At 39.1% G+C, this 21,669-nt stretch overlaps 1 protein-coding gene across 1 annotated transcript in view; it reads left to right on the forward strand.

The window, feature by feature from the left end:
* sn (fascin domain-containing protein singed) overlaps positions 1-21,669 on the forward strand; it is a 116,943-nt gene that overhangs the window by 91,060 nt on the left and 4,214 nt on the right. The window contains exons 4-6 of the mRNA XM_073977429.1: positions 3,494-3,888; positions 21,049-21,469; positions 21,536-21,631. Of these exons, the coding sequence (XP_073833530.1) occupies positions 3,684-3,888; positions 21,049-21,469; positions 21,536-21,631 (722 nt within the window). The 5' untranslated portion in view covers positions 3,494-3,683. The remainder of the gene's footprint in view (positions 1-3,493; positions 3,889-21,048; positions 21,470-21,535; positions 21,632-21,669) is intronic.

Consider the following 21,669-nt stretch of genomic DNA (forward strand, 5'->3'; position numbering starts at 1 on the left):
AGAACAGTTTTGAGCAATTTTGCCAGTTTTCTCTTTCACCACTTTTACCATTAAAAAGGTAAAGAAACAAAGCTTATATTAACAATTAGAGTTAGGAACAAGTCCCATATTGGGCGCCAGTTCATGTAGCATTGTTTTTCATACCATTGATCTATAGACATTTTTTATTGATTGCCATGTGTGGCATATCTGTGCAAAAAAAAAATTAAAGCTTTTTTTAGCAAATTAACGGATACGACCCCACATTGGGCGCCATTTAAAATCTTGGGTATCTAGTTTCACATTTGGGACCGTTTATTTATTTATTTTTAATATTTATTTTTTTAGACTAGAAAATAAAGGTGTAAAAACCAATAAGATTTTGAATCAGATCCATGTTGGGCGCCAATTCACGTAACAGCATTTTTCATCCAAATTGATTTATAAAAAATTATTTTTAATGGACATGTTGGCATTTTCTTGCAAATTAAGCCAATTTAAAAAAAAAGTTTTATGACTGTAAATGAGAAGTTTTGGTCCCACATTGGGCGCCATTAAAACTCTTTTCTAACTAAACATAGTGTGCAACTAAGCCTAGATGGTGTGCAACTAAGCCTCTCCAAGGAAGCAAAGTATATTGGTGTGGTCCTCGACCACAAGCTTTGTTGGAAGAGGAATACCGAGGAGCGAACAACGAGAGGCTTAATTGCATTTTATGCTTGCAAGAATACCATAGGACCGTGGTTTGTCCTATCCTAACCTATGGTTAAATCAAATTTTTCTAAGCTAAGTAGTGTGCAACGTGCTGCGTCAATTCTTATTACTGGAGCTATTAAAAGCACACCCCAGGCGGCGCTGAATGCTGTTTTAAATATCCAACCTCTGGATATTTTTGTACAGGTGTGCCTTAAGGCTTAGGGAACTTGACATGTGGCGTTGCTCACTACTTGGTCATGCAACCGTTCTACAGCGGTTGAGTAATCAGCTAGTCCTTGGAAACAGAGGGGGTGAGACCGATTACATTTTACCAACTCTTGACTTAACTATACCTGACGTTTTAATACGCGATAGGGATGAATGGGTTCAGTGTAGACCAATTCCTGATAGCCTATCTATCTTCACTGATGGATCGAAGATGGAAGATGGCACGGGCGCTGGTGTGTACTCTGATGAACTGAACATTAGGTACTCGTTTAAACTTAATGACAACTGTAGTGTTTTCCAAGCAGAGGTCTTTGCAATATTGAAGGCCTTAGAGGCACTAGTGGGAAGAACGGACTTAGCAAACAGGGCAGTCACTATTTACATAGACAGCCAGGCAGCGCTAAAAGCATTAGGGTCTTTCACTATTAAGTCTAGGATCGTTCGAGATTGTAGGTCTATCTTGGAAACCTGTGGTATGTCAGAAAGATTTTGTTGGGTACCTGGTCACTGTGGTGTTGAGGGTAATGAGATTGTGGATGAACTGGCGAGGCGGGGCTCACAATCAACCAACATGCAAGTGGAGGTTGGTGTGAAACCTCCGCTTTGTTACTTCATGGATAAACTCACCAGGTTCGACGTTGAGAAAACGAAAAGAATTTGGCTAGATGCTCCTGGATGTCGGGTTGCTAAGTCAATCTGGCCGGTAATCTCGGCACGTATAACTGTTTCCCTTCTCTCGTTGTGCAAGTCGGAGATCAGAGTTGTTGTCGGGATCATTACTAGTCACTGCAACATTAGATCTATGACTTGCAAATGGGATAACAGCAGCAGTGACTATTGTAGGCTGTGTGAGGACGTGGAGGAGACGGAGACAATTGAACATCTTCTCTGTCTGTGTCCCAGACTGAGGGCCAAAAGACACAGGCTTTTTGGCGTTCACACGACGGAATCCCTGTCTCACTTCTCCTCTTCCGACCCCCACAGTCTTGCTAACATACTGCAGAGGTCTTAAATGGCTATGAGGCGGGTTAACCTAAATATATTAGTTAATCTACCTTCTAAACATTATCTGTTTCCTCTCCTTCACTCTCTTATCATCTCTCTACTCTCCCCTGTCTCCTTACCATCTACTTTCTCCTATCCATAACTAATCTCCATCTCCATAGCATTTTTTCTTTCCATCACCAGCACTCATCATCACCACAATCGGATCCTAACTATCTTACACTAATTCTTCAACTACAACCAATAAACACACATCAATTCTTCAACACTTTGAACACCCAGGATGTTCACAATGGACCATAAGGTCTCCGAGTGGAGTGGCTGCCACCTATAGCAGCTGCGCATCCTATAACCTAACCTAACTAAACATATTTTTAAATTAAAAACAAATTTCAATATTTATTCTTATTTATTGGCCACAATATTTGTCAACCAATAAGATTCAGAATCAGACCCCATGTTGGGCGCCACAAAGATTATTATTAGTGGGTATGTTGTGATTCTCAAAATTAAAAAAAGTGTATGTCTGAGAGAATTGGTCACCACATTGGGCTCCATTTTGAATTTCTGAATAACTAACCATCTTTTTAAATAAAAAAATTGCCATTTTCATTCTTATATATTTGTCAACCAATAAGATCTAGAATCCGACCCCATGTTGGACGCCAATTTATGTCACAGCCTTTTTTATTACTAATGGACATGTTGGAATTTTCTGGCAACCAGCTCAATTAAAAAATATTTTATGATTGCAAATGAGAAGATTGGGCCCCACATTGGGCGCCATTTTGAACTTCTGTATAACTAACCATTTTTTTCTAATAAAAAATTTGCAATTTTTATTCGTATTTATTTGCCTTAATATTTTTCAACCAATAAGATTTAGAAACCCACCCCATAATAAGATTTAGAATCCCACCCGATGTTAGGAGCCAATTTATGTTACAATCTTTTTTATTATTAATGTGTATGTCGGCATTTTCTGGCAACCAGCCAAATTAAAAAATGTTTTATGACTGCAAATGAGAAGATTTGGCCTCACATTGGGCGCCATTTTGTACTTCTGTATAACTAACCAATTTTTTTTTTTAATAAAAAATTTGCAATTTTTATTTGTATTTATTTGCCACAATATTTGTCAAACAATAAGAATTAGAATCAAACCCCATGTTGGGCGCCAACTTATATTACATCATTTTTTATTATTAATGGGCATGTTGGAATTTTCTGGCAACCAGCCAAATTAAAAAATGTTTTATGACTGAGAAATGAGACGATTTGGCCCCACATTTTGAACTCCTGTATAACTAAAGTTTTTTTAATAAAACATTGCCATCTTTATTCTTATTTATTTGCCACAATATTTGTCATGAGTAGGCTAATCACTCGGTGATATGCTATTTTGAAGTGCGGTTTTACACAAAGAAATCTCTACTATATTTATTATTTAATATATTGTGGTAGCATAACTACCCATGAGTAATAAATAAGCCACATATAATATAATTTATTAAATAAGTAGTTTTTATTAATAAATTTTTTAACTTATTAACCATTTTATCTTTCTTCCTCTTTCTATTTTTAGATATCTCATAAAGAGAAAATTTTTTGCAAACGCATTGTCGTTGCCTGTCACCACTGCCCAACATCTGCCTGTCTGTCTGGCCTTATCTCGTCGTCGTCGTCAGCTGCGTCATCCTTTCCTTTGCGTAAAGTAAATAAATAAAATCGTCACCATTGCTCCCTCACCGATCATCAACTCCATCAACAACACCATGAACGGCCAAAGCTATGAATTGAATCATACAAATGGCGATATCATTTCACAGAACCAACAAAAAGGTTGGTGGACCATTGGTCTGATCAATGGCCAGCATCGTTATATGACGGCAGAGACATTCGGTTATAAGTTGAATGCCAATGGGGCCAGTTTGAAGAAAAAACAATTGTGGACACTGGAACCATCAAATACAGGAGAAAGTAAGTAGAAGAGAAAGATATTAAATATAGGAAATATACTCGGCAAAATACTCATTACAAAGCCCCTTACTAAGCCATTATTTTAACATAAAAAAGTATTTAAATTAGTAGTTACGGATTTTTATTAACAGCTAAGTTTAGCTTATTTAGCGCGAGATATTCATGTTGAAATAATGTGTTAGTAAGGGGTTTTGTAACGAGTATTTTTGCTGGATATGAAGTGAATGCCGATATTTAGTCACTGTGACAGCCATTGTTTATTATTACTAATCACTGGCATCAAAATTAAAATTTGCCACATCCATTTTTAATCAACCAAACTTTTCGATTTTTGCTTAATGCAGCATTTATGGCAAATTGATTGAAATTTGTATAGCCAACTCCGTGATTTATCAACAAAGCCATTAAATATTGGAATCAAAAATCAAATGGGACTTCAAGCCATTATTTTTTTTTTTAATTGCACAACAACAATTCACAATTCTCATTTAACCTAGACATGTTAAAGATAAAAACGGCTAAACATGAATGAACGGTAGCATCCCGACCAGACCACTAATCATGTTCCAATGATTTGGACAGCCAACAATTGCCTACATGTTTTTTGCTTTCTGTAATTTAAGTTGTGTAGCTACCATAGAAGGACGTGTCGATATCCAGTTACTACTGGCAGTTAAGCAGGCAGTCAGCAGCAGACAATAGCACCTGTTTTCGGTACATGTTTGACAATTCAAACAGCATGTTTTTGGGAAATAATTGAAATTAAATACGCCAACTAGTCCAACGATAAGAAGAGAAAATTGTTTGCTTGATATTAACTGTTTTTTTTTTTTTTTTTTTTTTTTTTTTTGTTAAACCCGAAAAACGGTAACATATTTTTTATTTGACGGCCATTGTCTCGCCGCACATACAGAAATGTAAATGTTGGAAATTTAATTCCATGCCATTTTTTCTTTTTTGGCTTAGAATCCACCAAAAAAAAGCCAGAAAAATCCACTGATCTCCAACAATTGTCGTAAATGTTGAAACCATAAATCATTGTTGCAGAGCAAACAGCTTATTGTCTTTGTTGTCTGCATAACATCATCTATCTTCTACTTTTGCATTCGTCTGTCCAACTATCCGTCCCGTCTTTAGCCTGCCTCTAGAGATTAATAGATTGCAGCTTTCTTAATAATAATAAATTGCTTTCTATTTGTAATCAGTTGTCAGTTATGGAAAATGGAAAATTTGTACAAAATTCTCATAATTATAATTGCTGAGAAAATGAACGATCTGACATACCGTTAGAATAATAATCCAGATTATTAGATGATTAAATCGTGATCTCCGATCATTTATAACAAAAGGTGTAGCCATTAAATTAGTTTAGCAAAAGAGTAGGCAGAAAGCATAAAGAGAAAGAGAGGGGAAAGTATAAAGCCCGAGATATTCAGATGAAAAAACTATTCGGATTAAAGACTTTAACTTTGTAAAATCCTTTCATAAATTAGTAATTCCTTAAATCTATGGAGGATCATTTCTGAATAGCTCTAATGGATCCATTCGGTTATTTAATTGTCTTCGGCTAGAAGAACATTTACACTTATTTGGCTTAAGTGAAACATACTAAAAGCAAAAGGCCCCACGTTGGGCGCCAAAGTGTTGGGCCCTGATGGAATCTACATGGTATTCTCAGAGTATCTTACTCTTCTCAACCTGTCGCTAACCACACACACATTGTTCCCGAAGTCTGGAAAATAGGCAGAGTGGTCCCACAGAATGATTTTGGTTTTGTTGCCGTAGCAAAAAACCTTGACATTTACACTTATTTGGCTTAAGTGAAACTTATTAAAAGCAAATAGCCCCATGTTGGGCGCCAAAGTGTTGGGTCCTGATGGAATCTCCATGTTAATGCTGAAACAGCCTGATGCGCCGTTGGTAGATTATCTTATTCTCAGTGTATCTTACTCTTCTCAACCTGTCGCTAGCCACCCTCATTGTTCCCGAAGTCTGGAAAATAGACAGGGTGGCCCCGCTACTGAAGCCAGGCAAGGATGCCAGCCAAGGTGAATCGTGCAGAATGATTTTGGTTATGTCGCCCATAGCAAAAAACTTTGACATTTACACTTATTTGGCTTAAGTGAAACTTATTAAAAGCAAAGGGCCCCACGTTGGGCGCCATAGTGTTGGACCCTGATGGAATCTCCATGGTAATGCTGATACACCCTGATGCGCCGGGGGGTAGAGTACCTTATACTCAGAGTATCTTACTCTTCTCAACCTGTCGCTAACCACACACACATTGTTCCCGAAGTCTGGAAAATAGGCAGGGTAGTCCCACTACTGAAGCCAGGCAAGGATGCCAGCCAAGGTGAATCGTGCAGACTGACTTTACTTTTGTCGCCAATAGCAAACAGCCTTGAGGTCTTAGTCCTCCCCAGCGTCAGAAATAGCTTTCCAGTTGCCGATCACCAGCATGGTATCGGTAGGCAGCACAGTACGACAACGGCCATATATGTATGTGGACGACAGTCGTACGTGGAATTCAGAGACAAGAAGTCCAAGCCCCGTGGAATGAAAAAGGGAGCTCCCCACTTCTAACTCTCCTGTATTCCGCCGCCTCCCGACGGCATCTAGATCGTAACGTATGTTGATGATTACACGATCTTGGCGTCAGGTACCTTCCCTGATGACATCAGTGAGAGACTGAACTCCTATTTAATCGATCTTATCACATTTTTCCACCGCATTTTTCTGTTCACCACATGAACGGCGCAGTTTGGAAGAGAGTTGAATGTCGGGCTCGACGGTAGCAGAATTCCAAACACAAACTACTCCAAAATTCATGGGGTCACATTCGGCAGCTTATTCATGTCGTCCGCGCATGTCATTGCTATCTGCGACAAGCTGAGATATAGGAACAAGGTCCTCAAGAACCTAGCCGGCAGTACTCGGGGTGCTGATTAAAAAATCTTGTTTACCACATGGAAATCAGTAACAAGAAGTCGAAGCCCCGCAGAGTGAAACAAGGAGTTCCCCAAGGTGGGGTGGGTGATATCTCCGGAACTGTTTAACCTTTACCTCTACTGTATTCCGCAGAGTGAAACAGGGAGTTTCCCAAGGTGGATTGGAAGATATCTACGGAATTGTTTAACCTTTACCTCTCCTGTATTCCGGCCGCTCCCGACGGCATTAGAATCGTAAGGTATACTAATGATTGAACGATCTTGGCGTCAGGTACCTTCCCACATGTCATTTGTGAAAGCCTATTTGATTGAGTTTCCACGCGAGGAATATGCAAATATCCGCTACTAAATCTACGACCACTGTGTTCACCACATGGACTGCTGGGGGTGAGAACTGAATTAAATGTCATGGTCGATGGTAGCAGATGTTCCACCACAAACTACCTCAAAATTCTAGGGGTCTGCGACAAACAGAGATGTAGGAACAAAGTCCTCAAGGCCCTTGCCGACAGCACTTGGTGTGCATATACAGAAACGTTGTTGACCACGTATAACACGATAGATCGCTCAGCGATAATCTATGCGCTACCAGTATGGTCTCTGAATATAAGTGCAAAGCGATGGAAAAAATATTCAAACCTGTAGGAATACCGCGCTGAGAACTGCAACAGGGTGTCGTCTCCTCATGTCTAATGTGGATCATCTACATGAGGAGACAAAGATTCTTCCTATACAGCAACTCAATGACATGCTTTCATTGCAGTACTTGCTCGGGTGTTACAGTGAGCGCCAACCTAATCACCATATGGTGGATAGGTCTCCCCCACCGAAGCATGTCAGGAGAGATCTTCATAATCTAGAAAGAGAGATCTCAAGTTACAAGAGAGAACCCCTAGATCAACAGGTCTATCAACCAGGTTTAAATAGTATTCACATGGACGCAGTCACAGATGCCATAAACAACTATCGAGTGAATGCGGTCCTCGGAGAACACCCTCCATCTATCGCAAGTAAGGAGCGTTAGCTGCCACAACGAACCAGAATAGTTTTGGCTCAACGACACACGGAATGGTGCAGCCGTGTAAATTCCTAAAGGGAAAGAAACGCTGACACTGTGCAAAACATCTGCCCATCATGTGGCATAGGCCCGCACGATACACTGTACGTGCACCCTGACAAACCTAATCATCTTACTCCAGTGGATCTGTGGTTACATCTCATCGAAGCAGCCACATTCCTAGAACTGAACATAGATCCGGAGCCAGATTAGACATAAAATCAACTTACGGCATGGAGCAGCCGTGTAAATTTCTAAAGGAAAAGGAACGCTGACACTGTGCAAAACATCTGGCCTTCATGTGACATAAGCCCGCACGATACACTGCACCTGTTCAACTGCGCCCTGACAAAACCTACTCATCTAACTCCAGTGGATCTGTGGTTAGATCTCATCGAAGCAGCTACATTCCTAGAACTGAAGATAGACCCAGAGTCAGATTAGGCATAAAATTAACTTACAAACGTAAAATAAAACAATGTTACAACAACAACGTTGGGCGCCATGAAAAAAACCGAACATATGAAAGTAAGGGTTGGATTTTGGGCGCCATTTGAGTCAAATAATTATACGAAACCTTATTTAATGCATCTCAACGTGACTTATTATGTTATTTTACTCGATTTTCAAATTTAAATAGCACCCGCAAACAATTTAAAACCCTCCAAACTAAATTTTAGCTCGATTAATTCAATTAATTAATTAATAACTTTTTTATACCCTCGGCCTTTAGGCTACCTATCAAAAACATTTCACATCATAATAATGCTTTTGGATCCCCAGTATGTCAATTTAGACCTATCCAAAATTGGTGCACCTCGAACTAGTTTGTTCTAAATTATATCAAGTTCCAAGATGGGTCATATCCCTAAATCTATGGAGTATCCATGGTTGGTTGATGTTTTCTAAATAAATCTGGTGGGTTATTTAAGACGCTTTTGCCAGAAGAACATTTACATTTATTTTGCGTGAAGTGAAGAATATTAAATCCAAAGGACCCCACGTTGGGCGCCATGATAAAAACTACACGCATATGGAAGTAAGAATTAGCCGCTGGTCGCCATTTGAGTCCAGACGAGTCCAATATTTATATGAAACCTTATTTAATTATATCAATGTGACATATTTTGTCATTTCAAGTTAAAAATGGCATCCGTCAAAATAAAAAAAAGTAAAAAAAGTATCATGTCGACAGAGGTATACCCTCAGCCTGTGCGGATTGAAATACTTTTTTCCAAAAAAAAACTCATGTATTCAGGGGGATTTTCAAAATTTTGGGCGTATGAACCGACAAAAGCTCAAAAATTTGCGGGAATAACGATAGATAGGGCTTGTTTATCATACTAGCCTACGAAAAACATAATATCGCTGTAAACAGGGCCACTAGGAAAAACTTCGGTAAAAATGTCCAAAGGATCCTCGAACAGACCCTTAATCACACAAAAATGTTGAACATTTGTGTGGGTGGTACCACAAATTTGAACATAAACTAAGTTTCGACAATATTTATAATATATAAAATAATTGTTCCACAAACATCCCATACGGGACAAGGGAAACTTCTCTCATACCAATGAGTGCACCCCGATTCATATTAGCTCAATGATAATGGACCTACTGTTTATTGCCGAGTCCGAACGGCGTGTCCTAAGACACCACTTGTAGAGAAGTTTTACATGGCTGAAATACTCAGGAAATGTCGCCAACATTGCTGAGGGGTATTTTGCCACCGTTGAAATTTTTGATGTTGCTTGGCCGGGGAATCGAACCCACGACCTTTAGTGTGCAACGCGGGTGTGCATACCATTGAACCACGGTGGCGAAGTTTGGATCAAATCGGTTCCTACGTCTATGAGAAATTGCCCGTACCATTTTAGCGAATATTTTCGAACTTTTGTGGGGGAGGTAGCGGAAGGAGTGGACCTATAAGCACCACCTTCGAATTTCATCTAATATTTGAAGAAATATTACAATATCCAAAGTGTGGACGAACGCAGTATTCGGTTCGAGCTCTCCAGCCACCACATGTGGTGCCATAGGGGTTTTTTTTACAACTTTTGGACTGTTTTCTCAAGAAGTATGGACTGAAAAAACGTTTACTGTCGTAACTGAGGCAGCGAATGCAAGTTGCTTCAACAAAAAACAAAGTGATTGGAGAGCAGGTCTTAAAGTGAATTTATCCAAAATTTTATGTGGACAAATATAGTCCATATTCGAACCTGATCTATATCTGGTAGATATATTAGGATGTGTAAAGTATGGACCAAATCGGTCACTCCCATCAAGAGTTATAGTGCGCACAATTATTCCGAACATTTTTGAGGTTTTGTGGGGCAGGTATATGAAGGAGTGCACCTATACGGTTTATCTTCGAACTTAAACTAAATATTTGGAAGCTCAAATTTTGGACCGACTCGTCAGATCCGTTCGAGGGTTATCTTGCGCTCCAACCACTACACACTGTGTTATAGGTTTTTTTTTGCAACTTTTAGGTTATTTTCGCAGGAAGTATGGACTTGCCCCTAATAAAAGTTGTACCGTCGTATAGGGGACAGTAATTACAAGTTGGAACGACAAAAATCAAAGCGATTCGAGAGCAGGTATTAAACTGAACATTTCCGAAATTTTGTGTGCTAGGTGCTCGAAAGAGTGGACCGATTGAGTCCATATTGGAACTTTAAGTTTGGTACAAATTTCACGATGTGTTGAGTTGTCGTGCGCACAAATTTTCTGAACATTTTCGAACTTTTGTGGGGGAGGTGCCGGAAGGAGTGGACCGATATAACCCATCTTCGAACTTAAACTAAATTTGGATAAAATATTACGAAAGCCAAATTTTGAACCGAATCGGTTGTTCCGTTCGATAGTTGTCGTGCGCTCCAGACAGCAAGACAGACCTACGGACATGGCTAAATCAACTCCAAATTGTATGTAACGAATTTCGTCCAAACATACTTGGGGTCTAAAACCATCGTTAACATTAATGCTGAGGGTATAAACACAGAAATACTCATATTTTGACACAAATATTAAACAAAAACTCAACATTTTATATTTTATATTTGGCCTTACACCTAGACCGAATATGGTCGTTTTTGATTCAACGGAAAGCCTATTGTGTATCTGTCGAACCAAAAAAAATTATGAAAATATCTCTATCCGTTCAAAATGTACAAAATTTTAACCAGGAAAAAAGATTCTGAACCACTGTGCGACAAAAAAATTTTTTTGGGGGCAAGTCCATACTTCCTGGGATATTGACCAAAATAACCCCTATATATGTTAGATGTATTTTTTTACTTCTTTATGCTAACGAGGGTATATATACATACACTTTCATACGGGCAAAATGTGCCTCATCGAAATGATGGTTTTAGACTCCCAAGTATGTTTGGACGAAATGTGTTTCAGACAATTTGGAGTTGATTGAGCAATGTCCGTCGGTCTATCTGTCTGGCTGGCTGGAGCGCACGATAACAGTCGAACGTATCAACCGATTCGGTCCAAAATTTGCCTTTCGTAATATTTTGTGTAAACTTAGTTTAAGTTCGAAGATGGGTTATATCGGTCCACTCCTTCCGGTACCTCCCCCACAAAAGTTCGAAAATGTTCGGAAAATTTGTGCGCACGATAACTCTTGAAGGGAGTAACCGATGTGGTCCATACTTTGCCCATCGTGAAATGTCTACCAGACTTAGATGAGGTTCCAATATGGACTCAATCGGTCCACTTCTTCGGGTACCTCCCACACAAAATTTCAGTTTAGGACCTGCTCTCGAATCGCTTTGATTTTTGTTTTAGCAACTTGTATTCACTGCCTCCCATTCGACGATACAAGTTTCATCAGGGGCAAGTCCATACTTCCTGAGAAAATAGGCTGAAAGTTGCAAAAAAAAAATCCCTATGACACCTTGGGAAACCAGCCGGAAAGGTGGAAAAAACGCCTATGTCACCATATGTCGCGGTCGGAGAGCACGATAACTCTCGAACTGTTTAACCGATTTGGTCCAACATTTGGTCTTCGTCATATTATATCCAAACTTAGTTTCATGGGCCAATACCGGTCCACAAGTTCTGGTACTTCTCCCCAATATTTAAAAAATGTCACTATAATGGTAGGACGATATCACTTGAATGAGGCAACCAATTTGGTCCAAACTTTGGATCTCTTAATAGTTTGTCAAAATTTAGTCTAACTTCTAAAATGGCCCATATCGGTCCTCCCAAAGGGTACCTCCCCCACAAAAGTTCAACATTTGTGTCTTAGTGCAGTTAATTAGTAATCCACATTTTTGTCGGCAAGTTCTAATGTCCAAAACGGGCAACCAAATTCTGAAGAGACCCTAAATCCAATCGACCTATCCGTAGGTGAAAGTTTCACTTCACATTGGCTGAGGGTATATATCTGTCGGCAGAGCCGACTGACACTTTTTACTTGTTGTTGAAGCAAATTGCATTCGCTGCGTCAATTACGACGGTAAAAGTTTTTTAGGGGCAAGTCTATACTTCTTGAGAAAACAGAGTGGCTGAAGAGCTCGAACTGATCAACCGATTTGGTCCAAAATTTGGCCTTCGTCATATTTTGTCCAAACTTAGTTTCTATTCGAAGATGAGCAATACCGGTCCACAACTGCCCGTGCTTCCCCCCAAAATTAAAAAAGGTCACTAAAATGGTATGCACGATATCTCTTTTGTCCAAATTTTGTTTAACTTTAAAATGGCCCACATCGGTCGTCTAGTTAGGGTACCTCTCCCACAAAAGTTCAACATTTGTGTCTAAGTGCAGTTTAGGGTCTGTTCGAAGATCCTTTGAAATCTTCGTTGTGGTCCTGTTTACAGCCATATTATGCTTTCCGTGTACAAGTCCATGCTTTCTGGCATAGGTACTGTTCCGACTGAAATGATTAGTGGGCGCAATATCTATCGAAAAGATATGACTCCCAAAATAAGATCGACTTCCATAATGGACTATGTCGGTCCATACATTTAAGTATCACCTACGAAACACTTTTGAACTTTAATCCTAATTCACATTTTTGTCGGCAAGTTCAAATGTCCAAAAAAGGCCACAAAATTCTGAAAAGACCCTAAATACATTCCATCTGTCCGTAGATGAAAGTTTCAATTCACATAGGCTGAGGGTATATCTCTGTCTGATACTATTTCACTTGTTTTATATTGTCTTTCCATCAACAGTTCAGAATCCCACAAGAACTCCAACTTCACATAGTCAATCCAATAAAATATTGAATTTATTTGGACCAAATATGCAATTAATATAGATTTTATTTCGTGGTGTGTTTGAACATGAGTTTTACATAATTTATATTAAATTCATTCCCACTACAAATCTTCCTTTGATATTTCAAAATTAAATTCCCAAGAAATTTAATTAACAAAAATCAAAGTGAATGTTATTATTCTCCACACCACACACTTCATCTGAATTTCATATTTAATTAGAATTTTGTTGATAATTGGATTCCTCACTTCAAGAACACCTTGTTTCGTCATTTGGCAATATCTTCATCTTCTTGTCTATGTTCCTATTAACGATGGTGTTGACGCCAAAAAAATAATAATAATAGTTGGGAATGAAATAATAAAACGCTGGCATAACGTGTTAACAATTACCAATTTCATTTCGATATAATTTGTATTTTTGTTTTCTTTATAATTCGTTACTTCTCCTTTTCCATAAAAAAACTAACGGATGGTATAATAACAATTGTGTTATTATTTCCATAATAATGATTACAAATAACAATACATCGTAATGATGACCATTTATGTATTGTTGCTTCAAGTCTGACAAGGTGTTGAACTAAAAATACTCAATATCTATTGTTATTTCATACAGTCGTTTATACCAAATAGAGTCATTGCGGCACTTACATAGTTTTGTTTTGTTTTTCTCTTATGATAAACATGCGGATGCTCATTGAGGAACTGAGCCACTAACCCCAACAGAGCAAAAGTCTTGGATTTTTTAAAGGAATATTTTCGTTGTCCTTTACACCTAATATTCTTATTAGAAAATTGATCACCTTAAGTAATTCATTGACATAACTTATGAAAGTAGGTAATTCGTTTATTGCAACCCCCCCCTTCTCACCCCCAGCCAACTGACACCAGGATCTTTGACACCTGCACTTAACAATATAATCATCATAAAAAGTATAATTAATTATCTTCATATGTTTATTTTTTTATTATTATTAAAATATATCATTTTCACATTTATGTTTATTTTTTTCATTTGTTGTTTTTGTTTTTGTGTTTGCTGCCATTGTTGTTAATTAAGTTGATGGCTACAGTTTTCTTTTTTTTTAATGTTAAACAATCAACAACAAAGATGACTAGTCTGAAGAAAAGTAAAGGAAAAAAAGCAAAAATTGCTGACCAACCAACCGACCCGACCACCACAACTTGGTCAACAAAAAAAAGCTAAAAACAATAACAAAATAAAAACAACTTTTATAACTCAGAAAAAAAAACAGCACAAGGAGAAACAATGACCGCAAACAAAAACACCGGTAGATTTGCCATGGCATTCATATGCAGCAGAAGCAGTGGAAATCTATAAGAGGCATCTCCTCCAACTTGTTTGTAGCAACACAATTATAAACATGTTAGTCATATTTAATAACTATTGTGGGGAGCTATTTTTACATTGGCGACTTGAGTGTCTTTGCGCTGCTCATTTAAATTGTAACAAATGTTTGCAATAACAACAACAATGACGGCAGAGATATCCATATACCATCTGAATTCTACAACATGTTGCAATTATTGTTTTGCCGTTACCAATTCGATTTCTTAGCTCGAATTATCATTAAAATGGTATCTGGTACGCTGTTAGTACACCGTGGTATGTATACCCTCGGCATTTATGTTACGAGGGTGTATACACTTTCATACTGCCAAAATGTACTTACTTACTTAACTGGCCCATTACAGAACATTTGTTCCATAGGCCGACCTAAGAAAAGATCTCCATTTCTCCATATTTGTTGCTTCGCACTCTGGCACTCTCGCACATCTCTTCATCCACTTGTTTGCGCCATCTACATATATCTTGGCCTGCCAATTTTGCGTGCACCGCCAAGCGGTCCGTATTTATACGCCTTTTTAGCGGGTTCGTCTCCGCTCATTCTTATGATATGGCCTAGCCAACGCAGTCGCTGCATCTCGATACGTTTAACTCTATTAATGTCGTTGTATAGCAGATACAGCTCGTGGTTCATACGACGTCGATATTCACCGTCAACGCAGATCGGTCCGTAGATCTTTCGAAGAATTTTTCTCTCAAACACACCAAGCACTGCCATGTCTGCTTGCGCAAGTACCCCGGCTTCGGAGCCATACATCAGCACGGGTAGTATCAGTGTTTTGTAAAGCGTTATTTTTGTTTGACGAGTTGTGGCTTTGTTCTTAAAGTGCTTACTTAAACCAAAGTAGCATCTGTTGGCCAATACAATTCTTCTTTTTATTTCACAACTGAAGTCGTTTGTTGTGTTTACGGAGGTGCCGAGGTAGACGAAGTCTTTCTACCTCAAAATTATAGGAACCAACTTCCACAGTTGGTCCAAGCTCAATGGACGCATTGCGCGTCGACACCATTAACTTGGTCTTCTCACCGTTTACTGCCAGACCCACTTTAGTAGATTCTCCTTCGACCTTCATAAAGGTATCACTTACTTCTTTTACTGATCGTCCCATGATGTCTATATCATTAGCATAAGCAAGTAACATGTGGCTATTGGTGTAGATTGTGCCATTTCTTTTGACATTTGACATCTCGTATATCCTTTTCCAGCAGGATGTTGAAGAGATCACACGAAAGTCTGTCTCCTTGTCTGAAACCTCTTTTGGTACCAAACTCTTCGGAGAGGTTCTTTCCTATTTTAACTGAAGACGTCGTGTCAGTTTAAGTCATTTTACAAAGCCGGATGAGCATTGCGGGGATACCACATGGCTTGGAATACCTTTGAACGCAGCGGGCAGTCGAAGGCTGCTTTATAATCGAAAAAAGGTGGTAGGTGTCGATCTGCATCTCTTGGGTCTTCTCCAGGATTTGCGCAGGCTAAATATCTGGTCAATGGTGGACTTGCCAGGTCTAAAGCCGCATTGGTATGGTCCAATTATTTCGTTGATCATGGGCTTTAGTCGTTCGCACAATATCGCTGACACGATCTTGTAGGCAATAGGGAGAAGACTTATGCCCTTATAGTTGGAGCATACAGTCTTATCTCCCTTCTTGTGGACGGGGCACAGGATACTCAGATTCCAATCGTCGGGTACTCGTTCTTCCTGCCAGATGGTGCTAACTAGCTGATGAATACTTCTTATCAGCGTGTTGCCTCCAGTTTTGAACAGCTCGGCTGGTAAGCCATCGGCTCCTGCTGCCTTATAATTCTTCAGCCGATTTATTGCTGTCTTTACCTCATCTTGGCTGGGCGGTATACATTCAATACCATCTTCTGGGATTGGGACTGTGGTATCCTCGTCGTCTTCACTGCTATTGGATACCAACAGTTTTGAAAAATGTTCTCTCCATATCCTGAGTACACTATCTGTATCAGTTACCAAATTACCTTGCTGGTCTCTAGAGGAGGATGTGCCTCTGCCAAAGCTATCAGTTTGATGCTTGACTCTTTGGTACAATTTTCGAACTTCATTCTGCTTCCTGTACATCACGGTTTTTTTTCACACTCCCGCTTTTCAATCTCTCTCTCTTTTTCCTGCGAAAAAGACGTTTCTCCTCTCTCCTTTTCTCCTGATATCTCTCTCGTGCGCTACGCGTTGCTACGGATTGTAATGTAGCCCTATATGCCGCATTTTTTCTCTTCGGTAGCAGCACGACACTCCTGATAATACCATGGATTCCTTGGTGGAGGTCTCTGGTATCCAAGTATTGATTTTGCGGGTGTTTGCAAGGAGTGGGCAATACATTGCCATTGCGCTGATATGTTAAAAAAATGTTCCTCATGAAAATAATGGTTTTAGGCCCCAAGTATGTTTGGACGAAATCCGTTTCAGACAATTTGGAGTTGATTTAGCCATGTTCGTCCGTCTGTCTGTCTGGCTGGAGCGCACGATAACTCTCGAACGGACCAACATTCGGTCCAAAATTTGGTAATATTGTGTCCAAACTTAGTTTAAGTTCGAAGATTACCCATCTTCGAAGATTACCCAGTTCACTCCTTCCGGTATCTCCCCCACAAAAGTTTGAAAATGTTCGCAAAATTTGTGATCACGATAACTCTTGAAGGGAATAACCGATTTAGTCCATACTTTGCACATCCTGAAATTTCTACAAGACTTAGATGAGGTTCCAATATGGACTCAATCGATCCACTCCTTCGGGTACCTCCCACACAAAATTTCGGAAAAGTTCAGTTTAGGACCTGTTCACGAACCGGTTTGATTTTTGTTAAAGCAACTTGTATTGACTACCCCCCAACGGTATAAGTTTCATCAGGGGCAAGTCCATACTTCCTGAGAAAATAGCCTGAAAGTTTCAAAAAACCCCTATGACACTGTGTGAGGTGGTTGGAGCGCAAGATAAGTTTCAAACGGGTCTGCATATTAGGTCCAAAATTTGGCCTTAGTAATATTTTGTCCAAACATAGTTTAAGTTCGAAGATAAGCCATATCGGTCCACTCCTTCAGGTACCTCCCCCACAAAATTTCAAAAATGTTCGGAAAAATTGTTCGTACGGTAACATTTGAAGGGGTTGGCCGAATTGCACCATACTTTACACATCCTAATATATCTACCAGATATAGATCAGGTTCAAATATGGACTGTATTTTTCCACTTCATCCAGTACCTCCCAAACAAAATTTCAGATAAGTTCACTTTAAGACCTGGTATCGAATCACTTTTGTTGTTGTTGAAGCAACTTGCTTTCGCTGCCTCAATTACGATGGTAAAAGTTTTTTCAGGGGCAAATCCACACTTCTTGAGCAAACCGCCCGAAGGGTGTAAAAACCCCCTATGGCACCATATGTAGTGGCTGGAGATCCACTTCCATAATGGTCAATGTCAATTCGTTTAAGTATTTCCTCCGCAAAACTTTTGCTCTTTAATCCTAATCAACATTTTTGTCGTTTCATACGCCCAACATTTTTAAAACCCTCTATATACATTCGTTTTTTGGGAAAAAATTGGCCAAGCCGACTGATACTTTTTTACTTTTCTTAACTTGGATCAAGTTCTCAAATGGCCCTCTTCTTCCACAATCTCCTTCTTAATAAAGAATGCTCGAAGATTGTTCTGAAATGTTTACCGAAGGTAATCCTTGTGGTCCTGATTACAATGATATTACTTTTTCTCGTGGGCAAGTGGATACTTATTGAGATAGTGGTCCAAAAGCTCTAAATCCCTCGCAACACCAACTAGATTCTCTGTACCAATCCCACGGCGGCCGGTTCTATGCACCGGATTAACTCGGAGGAGTCTTCGAGCAGGGGCCGTCACCTGTGATTGTGTTCGTTTCATTTTTTTACCATGGCAATTTGTCTTGGAATGCGTGCTCCGAGCTCTTTTGGTCCGTGCCGGGATAGAGATGAACCGCAGGCCAGTATGGGTCAGCTTGATGATACCTCCTCCAAGTACACTCCTCCGAACTACTGAACAACATCATCCGAACCTCCAAACACAAACGCTCAAAAAATAAATACATTTTTCCTACTCGATTTTACTCTTAGAGTAAACTCTTACTCTATTTGTAGCATTTTCACTCCCACTCGTATTTTCTTCCAAAACTCTTACTCGCAAGTACATATCACTCGCCAGTAAAATCTAGCAAATCGGAAATATTCTTCGCGAGGGACGAGCAAAAAGAGGGTATACTCGATTTACGTTTCCTTTTGCATGAGTACTTCCGCTCGAATTTGAGGGAGCTACTCGCGATAAGAATTCGAGCGAATATTTCGGAGCTCTGGAAAGAATATTCAAACCTGCCACAATGGCGCCCTCATTAATGCAACAGGCTGCCTACTGACACCATATTCATGAGAAGGCGTCGATTCTACCAGTGCCTAAGCAAAAGACGTTATCGATGCTGTACCTGCTAGGCTGTTATCGCCGTGAGCATACATCCCATGGAAAAGACTTCCACCACCCAGGCACGTCAGTAGAGATCTTCATGATCTGGTGAGAGAGAGAGTTCAAAAGTACAAACGGGAACCTTTAAATCAACGAACATATCCGGTAAGCTTGGATAGTATTCACACTGACGCAATCGCACAATTTGTTCAAACACACTAGCTTTGTTCCTTTACTTTTTTTAATGGTAAGAGTGGTAAAAGAGAAAAGTGTCAACATTGCTCAAAATTGCTCTCTCGTGAACATTTTTACCAGAAAAGTAAAGGAACGGAAAAATGGTAGATCTGGCAGCAATGTCAAAAAGAAACATAAAACAACAATTTTCGTCTTTTATTTCACAGTTTTTAATTTAGTTTTGTCAGCGTTCGACTTTTTCCTCTGTTTTTTCGTCTATTTTCTTCTTCATTGTGAAATAATTGTCAAACAAAAGTCGAAAAATCAGTTTTGCCATTTTTTACCTGCAGAAATTTTGCTGGTAGCCTATGGTAGAAGAGAAAGACATTTTCGCTCTCTCTCTCACTCTCTTAAAAATTGCTTCCAGTTTTGCCACTTTTCGGGGTTAAGGAACGCTTTGCAGGTTAAAAATAGTAAAAATGGTAACCTCAGGTAAGTAAAGGAACACAGCTACAGTGTGAATGCCGTACTCGGAAACCAAACCAAACCCATTCGTTGTAACAGCTGTCACGACATCACGAGTGATTTTAGCTCAAATACCATCCGCACGATGCAGCCACCTTAATTCGTATTGGACCTCAATTGACACCAATATCTTTATAGATGACCATAGACAGACGAAGACAATGTAAGATCTTCTATAGACAGAATAAGACCTCTAAAGACCTTCTATAGACAGGAGAAGACCTTTTAAGGTCCTCTATAGACTGAAGAAGATCTATAAAAGTCTAATACGATCTTTAAGGTCTTCTATGGACAGAAAAAGTCCTTTTAAGGTCTGCTATAGGCAGGAGATGACTTTTTAAGGCCTATTATAGGCAGAAGAATTACTTTAAAGGTCTTCTGTAGACAGAGGAAGACTTTAAAAGTCTTCTATAAACAGGATAAGACCTATAAAGGTCTTCTATGGACAGAAGAAGACCTTTTAAGGTATTTTAAAGACATGAGAAGACATTTTAAAGTCTTCTATAGAAGGAAGAAGACATTTTAATATCTTCTTTAGACAGAAGAGGATCTTTTAAGGTATTCTATAGACAAAAGATGGCCTTTTATAGTCTTCTATAGACAGAATATGACCTTTTAAGGTCTTCGATTGGGAGAAGAATACTTTTCAAGGTCTCCAATTGACAAAAGAGACCCTTCTAAGGCCTTCAATAGCCAGACGAAGAACTTTTGAGGACTCAGCCAATCCACGTTGCAGTACTTTTAAATCTGCACACAGAAGAACCTTATACATGAAAGCTATTTTCGTTGGTACAACAACAGAGTCCAGTTGCTGACAAAGAAAAGTCATCGACTTCGGTTGGTATCTAATACGTCATCCACATCGCTCAACCCCCAGTATAAAATTCTTATAAAATTTCTTAAATTCCATATATTGTTGTTGTTTACCTCAGTTTGTTATTATCTACTTAATAGGCAAATTAAATTTAGATCAGTGAATGCACTTCTTCTGTGATCCGAGGTGTAACTAAACAAACTTTGCATTCACTTTATTAATTGACATTTGACACAGTTTTTCTACTCATGCTGCATAGATATGTATAATGCAAATCAAAAGTGGCTTTCAGATAAACAAGTACAGTGGGCGTCAAAAGTTGTAGTACACAGCCATTTTTTATTTTGCATATTCAAAAAAGGGCAATAAGCATATTCTACCATTGGTTATTAGGGGCGAAACAATTGACTCAAATTGAGACTAAACGTCAAAATGTGTTTCCATTTCGCCTACACCTTTTTTTGCCAGCTGGTATGATGATCAGCTGTTTTTGATGGAATATTTTTTTCCCTACTACACATTCATTTTTGTATAGACTATTCTTTGACCAACTGTGCTAATCCCCCATCTTTCTCATCCATTCCAGGTGTTATCTACTTAAGATCTCATCTCAATAAATACTTATCAGTCGACACGTTTGGCAATGTCCTGTGCGAAGCGGATGAACGCGATGCTGGTAGCCGGTTTCAGATAAGCATTGCCGAAGATGGTACCGGTCGTTGGGCATTGAAAAATGAATCACGTGGCTACTTTTTGGGTGGTACACCCGATAAGCTTGAATGTACCGCCAAGACTCCAGGTAATGGTGAATTTTGGACAGTCCATTTGGCGGCTAGGCCTCAAGTGAATTTGCGTTCAATTGGTCGTAAACGTTTTGCTCATCTGTCGGAGTCGCAAGATGAAATTCATGTTGATTCCAATATTCCATGGGGTGAGGATACTTTGTTCACTTTGGAATTCCGCCAAGAAGAGGGTGGACGTTATGCTTTGCATACCTGTAACAATAAGTAAGTAGAAAAAAGACAATATTTTATTAATTCCGAATGTAATTTAATTTTCTTTGATCCTTACAGATATTTGAATGCCAATGGTAAATTGCAAAACGCCTGCAATGAGGATTGTCTATTCAGTGCTGAATATCATGGTGGCCACTTGGCTTTGAGGGATAGGTAAACGGTTCATTATCAAATCTTAAATTACGTTAAAC

The sequence above is a fragment of the Musca autumnalis genome, unplaced genomic scaffold, assembly GCF_047663935.1.
Source record: "Musca autumnalis isolate F117 unplaced genomic scaffold, ASM4766393v1 scaffold_3, whole genome shotgun sequence".
NCBI classification, from domain to species: Eukaryota; Metazoa; Arthropoda; class Insecta; order Diptera; family Muscidae; genus Musca; species Musca autumnalis.